The sequence below is a fragment of the Carettochelys insculpta genome, chromosome 3, assembly GCF_033958435.1.
Source record: "Carettochelys insculpta isolate YL-2023 chromosome 3, ASM3395843v1, whole genome shotgun sequence".
In the NCBI taxonomy this organism is placed as follows: Eukaryota; Metazoa; Chordata; order Testudines; family Carettochelyidae; genus Carettochelys; species Carettochelys insculpta.
This window is the reverse complement of record NC_134139.1, coordinates 122,879,379-122,892,800: the sequence shown is the minus strand read 5'-3', so window position 1 is coordinate 122,892,800 and position 13,422 is coordinate 122,879,379. Positions and strand designations below refer to the sequence as shown.

Genomic DNA, 13,422 nt, shown 5'->3' with positions numbered 1-13,422 from the left:
CAGCCGCGGCACTTCGAAATTGACACGGCTCGCCGCTGCGCGGCTCATCCTGACGGGGCTCCTTTTCGAAAGGACCCTGCCTACTTCAAAGTCCACTTATTCCCATGAGCTGATGGGAATAAGGGGACTTCGAAGTAGGTGGGGTCCTTTCGAAAAGGAGCCCCACCGGGATGAGCCGCGCGGCAGCAAGTCGTGTCAATTTCGAAGTGCTGCGGCCGCCCGCATGCTAATGAAGCGCTGAATATGCATTTCAGCGCTTCATCAATAAACTTCGAAATGGCCATTTGCGTGGCCATTTCGAAGTCTGGGGCTAGTGTAGACGTAGCCCCAGTGAGATAAATGTCTGCCTCCCCTTGAAGGAGGAGGGGCAGCTTACCCAACAACCTCTGTCACTTCCTACTGGTAGAGCCTCTATTTTTTAACATCCATGGGCAGAATAAATTTTGTTCTACGTACCCAAGTATGTGTGGATGTGAACCACCAATAGAAACACATGCTGCCCACTATGAGTGGCTACGGATCCTTTGCTAATCAGCTGCGCGGCACTCGAATCTCTCCTGGATGGCTGCAGAAGCACCGGTCGGCTTAGGTGGCTATAACCTAGCTATTTCAGTCAGAGTTGGATTCCATTGGATGCTATGGAACCTAAACATGAGGTATGGCTACATGTAGGTCCCTTTGTGGATCCAGCCACTGTTTTGTGTCTCTGTGCTGTACTATTTGGGGTAGGACAAAAATGATAGCTCAGTGGTTTGAGCACTGCCTTGCTAAACCCAGGGTTTGTGAGCTCAATCCTTGAGGAGGCCATTTAGAGAGTGGGGCAAATAGATGTCAGGGATGGTGCTTGGCCCAGGCAAGGGGACTGAACTAGATGGCCTCCTGAGGTCCCTTCCAGCTCTAGGAGGTAGGTGTGCGTGTATATAGCATTATGTACATTGTCAGCCTCTGACCAAAACAGCAGCAAGCAAGTGGAGATATGAAAAAAAATGATTTCTGTTTTAAATTACACCTCAATATTAATATAACAGATCAGTACATCTGATGGTCATACATTTCACACATTTGGGCTGTTACTCTGTCTCAACATTGCTGTTCTTGCTGTTCAGGGTCTGAGCATGCAAGTGAAAGGTAGTTAAAACTGTGTCCATGCTGCTTCTGAGTACCTGCTGGAGACTGAAATGAAGCCCACAAGGAGTCCTCAGTTACGTCTACACTAGCCCCTGCCTTTTGAAAAGGGCATGGTAATGAGTGAGTTGGAAGATGCTAATAAGGCACTCTCATGAATATGCAGCACCTAATTAGCATAATGTAGACCGTGCATGAATCAAAAGTGCACTTTCCAATCATGTGCCACCCATGTCTACAGGGGCCTTTCGAAAGGACCCCAAACTTCAAAAGCCCCTTCTTCCTATTTGGTTTTAGGAAGAAGGGGCTTTCAAAGTCCAGGGGGTCCTTTCCAAAGGCCCCAGTCGACATGGGGGGGCCACGCAATTCAAAAGTGGCACTTTCAAATTGCGTGTTTGCCTTTTGCTAAGGAGGAGCTGCATGTTCATGAAAGCGCCTCATTAGCATCTTCCAAACTTGCTCCTCACCGTGCATGTGGCCCTGAAGAGAATTATCAACAGCATTGTAGGAAATCTGAAGGCAGAAAGCAACATGTATTTCTAATGCTCATACTTCTAATGTTTTGGATAGATATTCTGTTGCAACCTTAATTGTCATTGAAAACTTTTGTTTCCCTTTAATTAATTTCTTAACTTTGGGCATACTGTATTTCAGTAGATTATCATCCTGAGTCCATGAGAAGAAGAGCTGCAACTGCCTGGGTGAAACTGGATGGAGAAACTCTGTTCTGGGCTTTTCCTAACTTTATTGAGTATGTGTGTCTCCCACTTAAAGAGTGAGAGAGGCTGTTTCATGCTTCAGTAAATTCTTTGGGTCAAACACTGTACCACCATCTAAAAGTTACTGAAAATACCTATACTACCAAGCGTAACCCTACATGTCTAGCAACAACATAAGCTGTCAATGGGAGGGAACTTCTGTGAAGGACCTTATGTCACAATTAATTTCCCAAAACACTAATCTCTACTGAACTTACAAAAACAGCATAGAAGCAGCTACAGCAGCAGCTATCCCATTATAGTAAACCCTCGAAATACGCAATTTCAAATTGTGCTTAAACTCACATTAATGTGAATTAAGTGTAAATCAAGAATCCCGCTTCCACAGTCCTGCCTCAAACCCCACACTGGTGCGTGTGGCCCTTGTTCAACCCCTCTGCATGTGGCTCTGGCTTACCACCATCCTTTGCTCGTGCAGCTCCAGCTCATCCCCTATCCCGGGCGCCCCCTGTTCAAACACCTCTGGCCCTGGTTCACTCCTGCCCATGCCTGGCTCTGGCTCACCTCCATCCCCAGAGGCTCCAGTGCAACCCCCCAAAGGGCCACATGGTCCTGGCTCACCACCCTCCATCCCCGCTGCAGCCCTAACTCATCCCAGGCTTGACCCCCCCCTTCCCTTCCCATGGCCCCAACCCACCTCCAGGCTTACCCCTCCACATCTGCCACCCCCAGTCCCAGGACTTAACTTTCAAAAGGAGCTCCAGGTGTCCTGCTGCTTCCCTGGCTGCAGAACCCGAGTTCTGCTGGGAAAAAAGCTGCCCGCCTGACTTATGCAAAATTCAAGTTACGTAAGGGTGCGTGGGAACAGAACCCTCACATAACTTGAGGGACTATTGTACCGGCATTATACCAGCAGCTTTGCCTATTGCTCCTCTCCTTTCCTGCAATATGAAGGATACCTCTCAAACTTCTCATGTACCAATGGGAGACACTGGCAAATGTGATGGCTGCCTTCTTTCCTACACCAAGGTCTGAATTTATCACTTCCAGAACTAAGGGGGGAAAAAAAAAAAGGCTTCACAGACTGTGATAAAGAACCAGGGTCTTATCCAGAAAGAAGTTACCAAAGATTTGCATGCTTGGTGGCCTGGAAAATGGGACTTGGGAATAGGAAGACTACAAGCAAATTGTGACAACTGACAATTTATACCATAAGGACTGTGAGTTTACAAATTAAGTACAAAATCTATTTTAAATTCTTTTCAGTGTGTAAATCACACTCGAGCATATCATCTTCTTTGATTAGCTCTTTGTAGGGTCTGAAAACCTTAACCTTCAGCTCTCTAACAAAGACCATTACTAGCTGAACTACAGATATAATTGTTCGCTTCTTTCTAGGCCAATCATTGCAGAACTCCAAAGGTAATTTCCTAGTACGTTACAAAACTATTTGCTAGTCAGCAATAGAATATTGGTGAGCAGGTTATCCTGGATTCTAGCTGAGTCTGAGTTCAGTGTGGCATATAGTATTTACAGACAGGATAACACACACTTGTTTAATTGCTCTGCAATACAGTACATAAGATTGGGGAATGACAAACAAAAAGGGTCTTCCCCAGCCACCGTCCACCCTTTAATTGGTTAACCAGTTACACCTACTGTTTAACCAAATTAAACTGTATTTTACATCTGTAGGGTGTGAGAAGACATTGTAACTGTTGAGAGTGCAGTCCGACCCCTCTGTGAATCCTCAGGAGAATCTAAACAGACCAGTCTGTGCAAGGTGAAAAGCTGCAAAATAACTGCCATGGGAACTACTGCAGAACAAGGCGCGCTTGCCAAGACTTCACGGCTACACTGGCAGTAGGCCACAAGAGATAGTGATAAGAAATGCATAGGCAATTTTAGGCAATCTTATGTTAATGAGTTCAGCTTTATCAGCTCGTGTTAGGAGGCCTGTTACAGAGCCTCTCCCCGAGTGAAGCTCCGACGCGTCGGGTTTTCCCCCACTGGTGACTGCGGCGTCTCCGGGGCTCCTGTCGCGGGTGTCACGCGCTTTCAATAAACCAAATATAGCACTAGCCTTCTGGGTGCAGCCTCGTTTCTGGGGAACCCAAGCCTATTTGGTTACAACATCCCTGATCAATAACAAGGGCAGTGAATTGTAAGGGAATTTATACCGCAGTCAGAGGTTACACTGGATGGCCTACTCTCCTTTTCTCCAGTTTAGGAACATCTCTAGGGCTGCGTCTACACGTGCACGCTACTTCGAAGTAGCGGCAGTAACTTCGAAATAGCGCCCGTCACGTCTACACGTGTTGGGCGCTATTTCGAAGTTGAAATCGACGTTAGGCGGCGAGACGTCGAAGTCGCTAACCCCATGAGGGGATGGGAATAGCGCCCTACTTCGACGTTCAACATCGAAGTAGGGACGTGTAGACGATCCGCGTCCCGCAACATCGAAATAGCGGGGTCCTCCATGGCGGCCATCAGCTGGGGGGTTGAGAGATACTCTCTCTCCAGCCCTTGCGGGGCTCTGTGGTCACCGTGGGCAGCAGCCCTTAGCCCAGGGCTTCTGGCTGCTGCTGCTGCAGCTGGGGGTCCGTGCTGCATATACAGGGTCTGCAACTAGTTGTTGGCTCTGTGTATCTTGCACTGTTTAATGAAAGTGTGTCTGGGAGGGGCCCTTTAAGGGAGCGACTTGCTGTTGAGTCCGCCCCCTGACCCTGTCTGCAGCTGTGCCTGGCTCCCTTATTTCGATGTGTGCTACTTTGGCGTGTAGACGTTCCCTCGCTGTGCCTATTTCGATGTTGGGCTGAGCAACGTCGAAGTTGAACATCGACGTTGCCAGCCCTGGAGGACGTGTAGACGTTATTCATCGAAATAAGCTATTTCGAAGTTGGGTGCACGTGTAGACGTAGCCTAGAAGTACATACACCTTCCCTATCTGAGCTGGTGATGCCATCTGTGCTGCAGCAAATTTGTCAGAATATTAAAATCTGGTAGTGATGTTGATGTACTTTCTGTTTTGGCTAAATGGTTATAAAACAGTCTGTGGATAAACACTATGATTATGTCTACACTATAGAATTTTTGTTGACAAAACAGGCATTTTGTTTCACTAAAAATGAGTTCTGTTGACATACAGTAAACAGAACTCAGCGCTTTTGTTGACAACCTTCTGCCTTTCCTCCAGGAAGCGGAATGCCTTTCTTGCAAGAATCTGTTGACAAAAAAGCCATGTGAACTCTCCAGGGATGGGTTCCTCTGTGAACAGACAGGTGTTCTGTGTCACCGGGCAGCCCTGTCTGCTGTGCTGTTGAGAGTGGTTAAGCAGCCTGGCTGCTCTCTGTCAACAAAGCAAATCAACAGAGAGATTGACTTTTATGTATGACCGTGATCCGTCGACAAGTTTTGTCAGAAGATCTCTTCTGACAGCAACTTTTGTCGACAGATCCTGTCTACACACAAAAGTGAATTATTGTTTTGACCGGCTGTTGACAAAAGGGCCCCCTGGAGCATCTACACGGCTTTTTTGTCAACAAAAACTGTTGACAAAATGCATTTTGTGTGTAGATGTGCCATGAGTTTTGTCTACAAAACCCCAGTTTTGTCTACAAATTCTCTAGTGTAGACAGGCCTATAGGTATATGTATAACTGATTTTCAAGGACTCAGTGTCGGAGGAGCAGCACTGTGGTCAAAGGATTGGTGCCAACATATTTTTTCCTTTGTGCCTCTTTTGCAAATAATCTGAGTTAATCAAAAATTTAAACACTCAGAATGAATTACCTGAATTTTGCTTTTTGCCATTTCATTTGTCATTACAAAATAAAGGTTTAAAACTATTGTTAAAACTGAACTTTATAAAATGACCTTAACTATCTTGCAACTACTGATCCAACATAGCATGAGAAAGAAAGCACATTAACAATGTTGCAACTAAATATAATTGCATTGTAAGCATCAGAATTGTTCTATTCCTTTAAGTTACAGAGGATGTGGCTTAGTTGGACATGTGTGAGCAGGGACGAGTAGCATCTGGTGTTGCTTTTTTTTTTTTTTTTTTAAACTCTAGCTATGGTTCCTAGTGTTTATACTAGAAAAAAGTCAGGTAAATTTCTCAAGGCCTCTTAAAATAAACTGTGCTTTTTAAATGAATTCTTCTTGCAGGATCCTCAATCAACACTAACCAACCATAATATAAAACCTGCCTCTTGAATACGACCAAGTGGGTTAAACAGAATGCTTTATTTTAAAGGAAGGTTAACTGACTTTTCCCTGAGGAGGGTTGAACGAAGAGAAAACTTTCATAAACTTAAAACAGCAAAGGAAATATAGTCAAAGAGCAGAAAGATTGACATGAAGTGTGGAACTATGAGATGTCAGGATCTTTTGCTAGCACACCTAATAGTTTAACCTGAAACACAAAACTGTAGTTTATTCAGAGCAAATGATAGTAGACAGGAATTGCAGAGGTACCAAAATCAATTTCTGTGGTAAATTTCAAGTAAGTTTTTTGATATAACAAAGTTTACCTGGTGTCCACATTTCTAAAGAAGCTGCTTAATGCTTCATCATAAAGTCCTTTCTAAAAAATAGAAATGTTGCATAAGTTTTAAGTAAACAATTTCAGGGATTCTTAGTGCTATTTCTGCCTAGTGCTGTCCGACAGTATTTAGTTAAAATATATACAGAGTTTGAAGTTCTGAAAGTAAACAATTCACTCAATTAACCATTTTATTCATGTTTTAACAAGCACCACAAGAAATACTTGCTTTTCTTTTGTGTTTCTCAAGAGTTTTGTATTTTGTGGAAAAATTCAATACATGTATTAATTAGCAACAGAATGAACATAGATAACTGCTTCACATGCTGCATTTGTTATGGTAGTACAGACAGTCCCCGACTTAAGAACAGGTTACATTCTGAACCTGGCCATAAGTCAATTTGGTCATAAGTCAGAAATATCCTTATACTGTAATCCCTTGAGGTATGTGAGGGCTGTGTTTCATGCAACCCTCAGGTACCTTGAATTTTGCGTAAGTTGGGGAGGGCTTGGGTTGCGGTCCTGGGAGCAGCCGGGGGGTTAAGCCTGGGATGGGTTAGGGCAGAAGGGGTGGTAGGAGGGTGCAGTTGAGCTGGGGCTTGCAGAGGGTTGGACCTGGGCAGCAGGGGGTTGGGCTCAGCCAGGGGGTTGGAGCCAGAGCTGCTGGGGTAGTGGGGGTCGGAGCTGGAGCCCCTTGTGCCAGGGGTTGGGAGCCCCGTGTGCTGGAGCTGTGGGGGATTGCAGGGGTTGAGCGGGGTAAACTGGGGTCAGGGGGTTAGCTGTGGAGGTAGAGCCTCATGTGCCTGCAGTGGCTGACAGCTGGAGCCCTGTGAGTGCTGGCAGCTGACAGCCTAGCGGGTGCCAGGCTGTGGGGGGTTAAATAGGGATGAACGAGGTGGGGGTGGGTTGAGCTGGCAGGGGGGATAGAGCCCCTTCACACTTCTGTAGTGGGTGACAGCAGGAGCCACAAATGTGGGTGGGAGGTGAGCTGGGACCGCAGGAGGGACGGGTTGAATGGGAGTGCACCAGGGAGGAGTGGTTGAGTGGAGAAGGGGTTGGAGTCTCCGGCACGGTTGAAGTCGGAGCCCCATGCATGGGGGGTGACCTGGGGCCGTGGGTGGGGATGATCCAGGAGAGGGTTGAACAGGGGTGCACTGGGGTGGAGTGCTTGAGCGGGGGACAGGTGGGGGCCCCATGTGTGCTGAGCCAGCTGTGTGCGTGGGGGAGGGTGATCTGGGGCCACACTGGTTGGGGGGGTTGGAGCTGGGTCTGCCAGGGGTGGAGGGGAGCCCCAGGCTAGCGGCTGAAGCCCCTTGCTGAGGGAGGTGAGGTGGGGTGCACAGGGGTGGGTGAGCTAGAGGTTGATCGTAAGTACAAATGGTTGTAAGTTGATGTGTTCGTAAGTCAGGGGACCAGCTGTATAGCTGATACTTATCTACTGTATAGCTATCCACTAAAGAGTGGGCTGGAAAAAAAAGAGCTTGCTGCCATACAGTACTAGAAACATAGGATTTGCCATACTGAATCAGATGGGTAATCCATGCACTTTAATATCCTGTCACAACTAGTTGCTTTGAAGCAAGGATGCTAAAAGGACTGCTCACTATTATCTTTAACCTATTGAAATGTTCTTCAAATAATGTCAGCCCACTGAATTCCTTGCAGACTGGACACATTTCCGCTGAGGGTCCTCAACATGTTAATTATGGGGCCCATTCATCTGTTACTCTGTCCCTGTGCTGAATATGGGAATAGAAAAAGGGACAATCGGTGACTTCAATGCACCTTTACATCCCTTGTATTTTGAACCCTGCCAGGGGCCAACTTGGATAAGGTAGAGAAACACCGGGGCTGCTCTGATATGCACACAGGCTTGCCAAAAGTAATTCCAGACCCAGGGCAGAACTGGTCCTCCCCTCTGCCTCTCTGGAGCTGACCAGTGGCACCTAGAGGGACTGTGGGCCTGGGGAAAGGTGGGAGGTGCAGTCTGGCTCTCCAACCCTGGAGGGGAAGGGCTTGGGGCAGTCAATCCTGCCTCTGCCACCCCCGTTGAGCCACTTGCAGAGTGGTACACAGTGCTCTGTGGTGTTTCAAAGGGAACTAGAGCTCTGGGCCCCCTTTGAAATGCTGGGCCTAGGGGTAATTGCACCCTGCTGTTGGTAGGCCTACAACTGACTGGGCCTGGGAGAAGCATCTCTTATCTGTCCCCCAGCTAGTGCATCAAGAAAGGACGGGAGGAAGGGCTCACTCTCCACTGCAGCCCTAGGGCAGCCTGCACTCCATACCCATCATCCCCAGTCCCACCCCCAAACCTTCACTCCTAGCTGGAGCCACAGCAGTCTCTAGGTGTGAGCAGGTTCTGAACAGCCCTCTACTCCACTCCAAGTCCCATCCCTTCAGGGCCCTGCTCTACCCCCACCCCACTGGTGAGTGTGGATGTGGACCTGATTCTTGGTGCTGGTGCCAGACCCCCTGTTGGCCCTGGGGCCATGTCACTCACAGGAGGGAGCTTGAGGGAAGGGCTTGGCCCCCAGCCCACCCCACAGCCACATCACCCTGCTTACAGCCCCTGCTAGTCCGTGTGAGGGCAGGCCAGGTACCTGCTGACACTATCAACACTCCCACTAAGGCTTGGGGCCACGCTGGTCCCCCCCTCCTCAAAGCACAGAGCCCCCGGCAGTTACTCCCTACGTCTTATGGACAGGAGGGCTTTGCATGGAACCCTCGTTGCCAACCTTGTGCCCCAGCCCTGAGTCCTTCCCACGCTCTGACCCCCGCCGCCCCGCGCGCTCCCAGCCACCACCCACAACCACGTTCACTCCGCACACGGTCACAACAAAGCGACGGGAACCGAGCGCGTCAGTTTCACCCCTGCTGCAGCCGCCGCCCGGTTCCCGCAGCGGGGAGGGTGGCGGTTCCTCCCCGAGGAAGTGGTTTTCAGGGGTCCCCGTTCAGGGGGGGGGTTCGAAGCCGCCAGTTCCCCCCGGGACCCGGGGCCGCGTGTGTGTGTGTGTGTGTGCGTGCGTGCGTGGGGGGGGGGGGAACGCTCCAGTCACACCCGGGAGATCTCAGAGACCCGCCATGAAGGCGGCAGAGTCCCCGCTGCGCCAGCCCTGCAGCTCCGGCGCCCGTCTCCGCAGGCTCCACGGCTGGCCCCGCAGAAAGGCGAGCGAGACCGCCCCGGGGAAGCTGCGCTCGGGGCGGGGCTTCCCAGGCTCCGCTCCCAACCAGCGGCCACGCGGCGCGCCCCTCCCACAGCGCTCCTATTGCTCCGCCCCACCGGGAGGGCGCGCGGGAAAGGGGAGGAGCCGCGCGCGGCGGCAGTTACCTTGTTGACGGCGGCGTGTTCCCTCAGCGCCAGGTCCCAGAAGCGGCAGCCGATCTGGTTCCCGCACTGGCCCACTGCGGAGGGGGAGAGACTGGAGTTAGCGGGGGTGGGGGGGGGGGGCGGGGAAGGGAAGGAAGGGGAGGGGCTCACACTGGCTTACCCTGCACCACCACCGACTGCGTCATGGCCGTTACTAGGCGCGCGGGCAGCGGCAGCTCCGGCTCCACCCCCTCGCTGGTTGGCGCCACCTATGCCAGAGCTGAGTTCCGAAAGCCCCGCCCCACGCGCGACCTCGGGCGCCGGGTTAACGGGAGCGCTTCCCACTGCCAGGCGCGGCGTGGAAAGTACCACCACCCGCTCTCCTGTTCCGGGGAGCACATGTGCGACACCTCCCCGCCCGTGCCGAAGGTGGAACGTTCTGCGGAGGCTGCCGCAGGTGAGCGCAGAGGGGGCGGGGCCGGGGCCGGAAGTCGTCGAGGACAACGCAGGCCCTTGGCTTGGTGCAGCGTTCCTGCCCCCTAGCGGTGCCGGTTGGTGTTCGGGCGATGCCGCCGTCTCTTGGCATGTGCCGCTCAATGCGGAGGAACAGACGCTACCGCCAGGAGCCGGAGTGGGGCAGTGCAGCGCCATGGCCATCTCCCCAGCGGGGCTCTCACCCTCCCGGCCTGGGCCGTCCCTGCCTCAGCAATTGCACGAGCTGGGCTGGGGCAGGCCGGGGGCAGGGGCTGTCTATTCCGGTCTCCCAAGCCCTGTCCCTTCCTGCCATTACTTACCGCCCCATGGCGTCCCGTTCGGGCGGTGTGTCCTCCCCGTTTTGAGACCACAGAACGCCGGATAATAACGCTGTTGGTGCGGAAGCACCTAAGAAAATTTTCCTCAAAGATTGTTGTTGCAGCGAAAAACACCAACACAAAACCAAACCGCAGCATGCACCGCAACCAAAGCAACGTGAAGTAACCTAATCAGGTGTCGGTGCAATGAAGAAGCAACGCTATATCTGGTTTTAGTAACAGAGAATATGTAGACCATCAGGAACAACAAGAAGTCCTGTGGCATCTTATAGACTAAAATATTTTGGAGCATGAGCTTTCGTGGGCAAAGAGCCGCTTTGTCAGACGCAATGTAGAGGTATTTCCACTCCATTGGCTGTGACGCAGCGGGTCTTTGCCCGGGAAAACTTATGCTCCCAAATACACGAGAAGTCATTCTCCCGCTCTACTCTGCTCTGGTTAGGCCTCAGCTGGAGTATTGTGTCCAGTTCTTGGCACCGCAGTTCAGGAAGGATGTGGAGAAATTGGAGAGGGTCCAGAGGAGAGCAACGAGAATGATCAAAGGTCTAGAGAACATGACCTATGAAGAAAGGCTGAAAGAATTGGGCTTGTTTAGTTTGGAAAAGAGAAGATTGAGGGGGGACATGATAGCAGTTTTCAGGTATTTAAAAGGGTGTCATAAGGCAGAGGGAGGGAACTTGTTCTTTCTTGCCTCTGGGGATAGAACAAGAGGCAATGGACTGAAATTGCAGCGGGGGAGGTTCAGGCTGGACATTAGGAAAAAGTTCCTAAGTGTCAGGGTGATCAAACACTGGAACGAATTGCCAAGGGAGGTGGTAGAATCTCCATCACTGGAGCTATTTAAGAAGAGGTTAGATAGATGGCTTTCAGGGATGGTCTAGAAAGTGCTTGGTCCTGCCATGAGGGCAGGGGGCTGGACTCGATGGCCTCTCGAGGTCCCTTCCAGTCCTACTCTTCTATGATTCTATGAGTCTATATCTGTTAGACTATAAGGTGCCACAGGACCACTTGTTCTGGAGGATACAGACTTATGCAGCTGCCTCTCTGATACGTAGACCCATCAGTGTGTTTTTCCAAACACTCATGGCACACCTACCAGTTGTTCACGGAACACAGTTTGAGAAACATTGGTCTAAGGGCTTATGATGAGGGGGGGACTGCTCTTCCCCTCAAAAAATGAGTTTGGCCCCAAAATCCTGAGTTTTTTTTTAAAGATTAAATTGATTTATGATCTGTCTTGATTTTTTTTAACCCGTTCACTTTGGACAACCCGTGAACTCTGTAAGGTCATCAGTGTTTAACTAACTAGCAATCTAATTTTATGTTTCCATTTCCTGTTTTATCTTGATGCTTCAACTGCTGATGGTGTGATAAAGTAGACACTCAGTTTGCATCAGAGTTATGTTCCTGGAAAACCAGGCATAACTTGAAATTCGTGCAAGTCAAGGGGGCTCCCCCAACCTCCCACAGCAGCAGCACTGAAGGGAAGAACTGACTGCACCAGCTTTGTTTCCCTTTGACAGGGAGATCTTCCCCTGTGATGTGGCAGCTGCCTGGGGCTGGAGTTTCCAGGATCCTTCTCCGATTGCGCTAATGTGAGATACATGCATATCAAATGCGCATATCTCGAGGTATTACTGTACTGTATGATACTGAGCCTTCTAAACAAAATATTTTGGATTCCAGGAGTGATTCTACTGCTAAGGTATAAATGAGTTGCAAGACCACTGTATCCTCGCTTCATTTTTATACAGCATACGCTCTTGAATCCTAGAAATAGATGAAAGAAAAATGCAGTCTGTAACAAAGACATGCATCACACTTTCAGAAATTTAGCAAATGTCTTATCACTGTCAAATTTAAGTACTTAGATTACATGCTGCTTTAGGGAAATATCTTGGGATTCACAGTATCGCTGCAATTAGCTTTGCCTCAGGGCTTTGCTCACTTGGTATTTTATTGGGGTTGTTGGCTTTCACAGTAATTACTACCACACATTTAACTTCTTTATCTTTCCTTATCTTTCTCAGGATATTGTCCATTACCACAGCCCTTAAGGATGAAGGAAGACTGCTTAGTGGGTTCAAATACTGTCTCCTGGGCAGACAGATGTCAATCAGAGATGAACAAATAGGCTGTCTCTTCTGCCTGAAAATCAAGTGTGCTGTACAGGGGTGTCACAATTCATTGTCAACATTGCTGTGAGCACTCAGTTGTCACAGAAAAGACTTTCCCGAGAATTCCTTTCATGTTCTCACAATTTCTAGAGAAGATGGCTAAGATGGCTGATTTTGCCTTAGTTCTGGTCTAGGATGGTTTAGGGACCCACAGTAAGACGTACGGAGTCCAGGACTACCTGTTCAGTAAGGTTGATATGTCCTTGAATCCAGACACATGATTTTCTATGGGGAAAATGGTGGGTGGAGGAGCAGTTGCTCCCCCAACCTTTCTGACTTTTCATAGTTGTATATGCTCCGTTATGTCTTCCACTTTTTGCTCCCTCTGTAAAGGAAAGGAAAATACCTCATTTAAGATACCCTGACCCATACCTGGCAGAGAATTAAAGGCTCACATGATTAACACATCTGGTGTGTACAAGCAAACACAGTGACTAATCGATTTCTGGCACAGAACTACATAACATGGTTTTAGAAGTGGGAGAGGATCCCATGCCTCCAGATGGAGACCATAAACCACTTGGAACCCTCATCAATGGAAAACCGCTGGTTCAAGTACCACTGAGATATCAATGCTTTTTGGTAAGGTTAACGTGATGTACCCTTAGCAGATACTCTGTTACAGAGCTACTAGCATTGGTCTCACCTACCCAGGAGCTTGAAGGTGATGTAAAGGCATAGACAACATCCCCATGCCTCAGGCCCTGCTCTTGCTCCACTCCTTTCCTCAAGTC

General features: G+C 49.4%; 1 protein-coding gene and 1 long non-coding RNA gene across 3 annotated transcripts in view; one reads left to right on the top strand and one right to left on the bottom strand.

Annotated features, from left to right (window-relative positions):
• The window catches only part of TUBE1 (tubulin epsilon 1), a 30,449-nt gene extending 20,318 nt beyond the window's left edge, over positions 1-10,131 (bottom strand). The window contains exons 1-3 of the mRNA XM_074988816.1: positions 9,881-10,131; positions 9,721-9,794; positions 6,382-6,434 (exon numbers count right to left, since the gene is read on the bottom strand). Coding sequence (XP_074844917.1) covers positions 6,382-6,434; positions 9,721-9,794; positions 9,881-9,905 — 152 coding nt within the window. The 5' untranslated portion in view covers positions 9,906-10,131. The remainder of the gene's footprint in view (positions 1-6,381; positions 6,435-9,720; positions 9,795-9,880) is intronic.
• On the top strand, positions 10,018-13,087 carry LOC142010461 (uncharacterized). Of its 2 annotated transcripts, none has more exons than XR_012644807.1 (3): positions 10,018-10,156; positions 12,035-12,142; positions 12,542-13,087. It is a non-coding gene; the product is annotated as an uncharacterized LOC142010461 (long non-coding RNA). The 2 variants fall into 2 exon arrangements; XR_012644806.1 differs by having other exon boundaries at positions 12,035-12,216.
• The last annotated feature ends 335 nt before the right edge of the window (positions 13,088-13,422 follow it).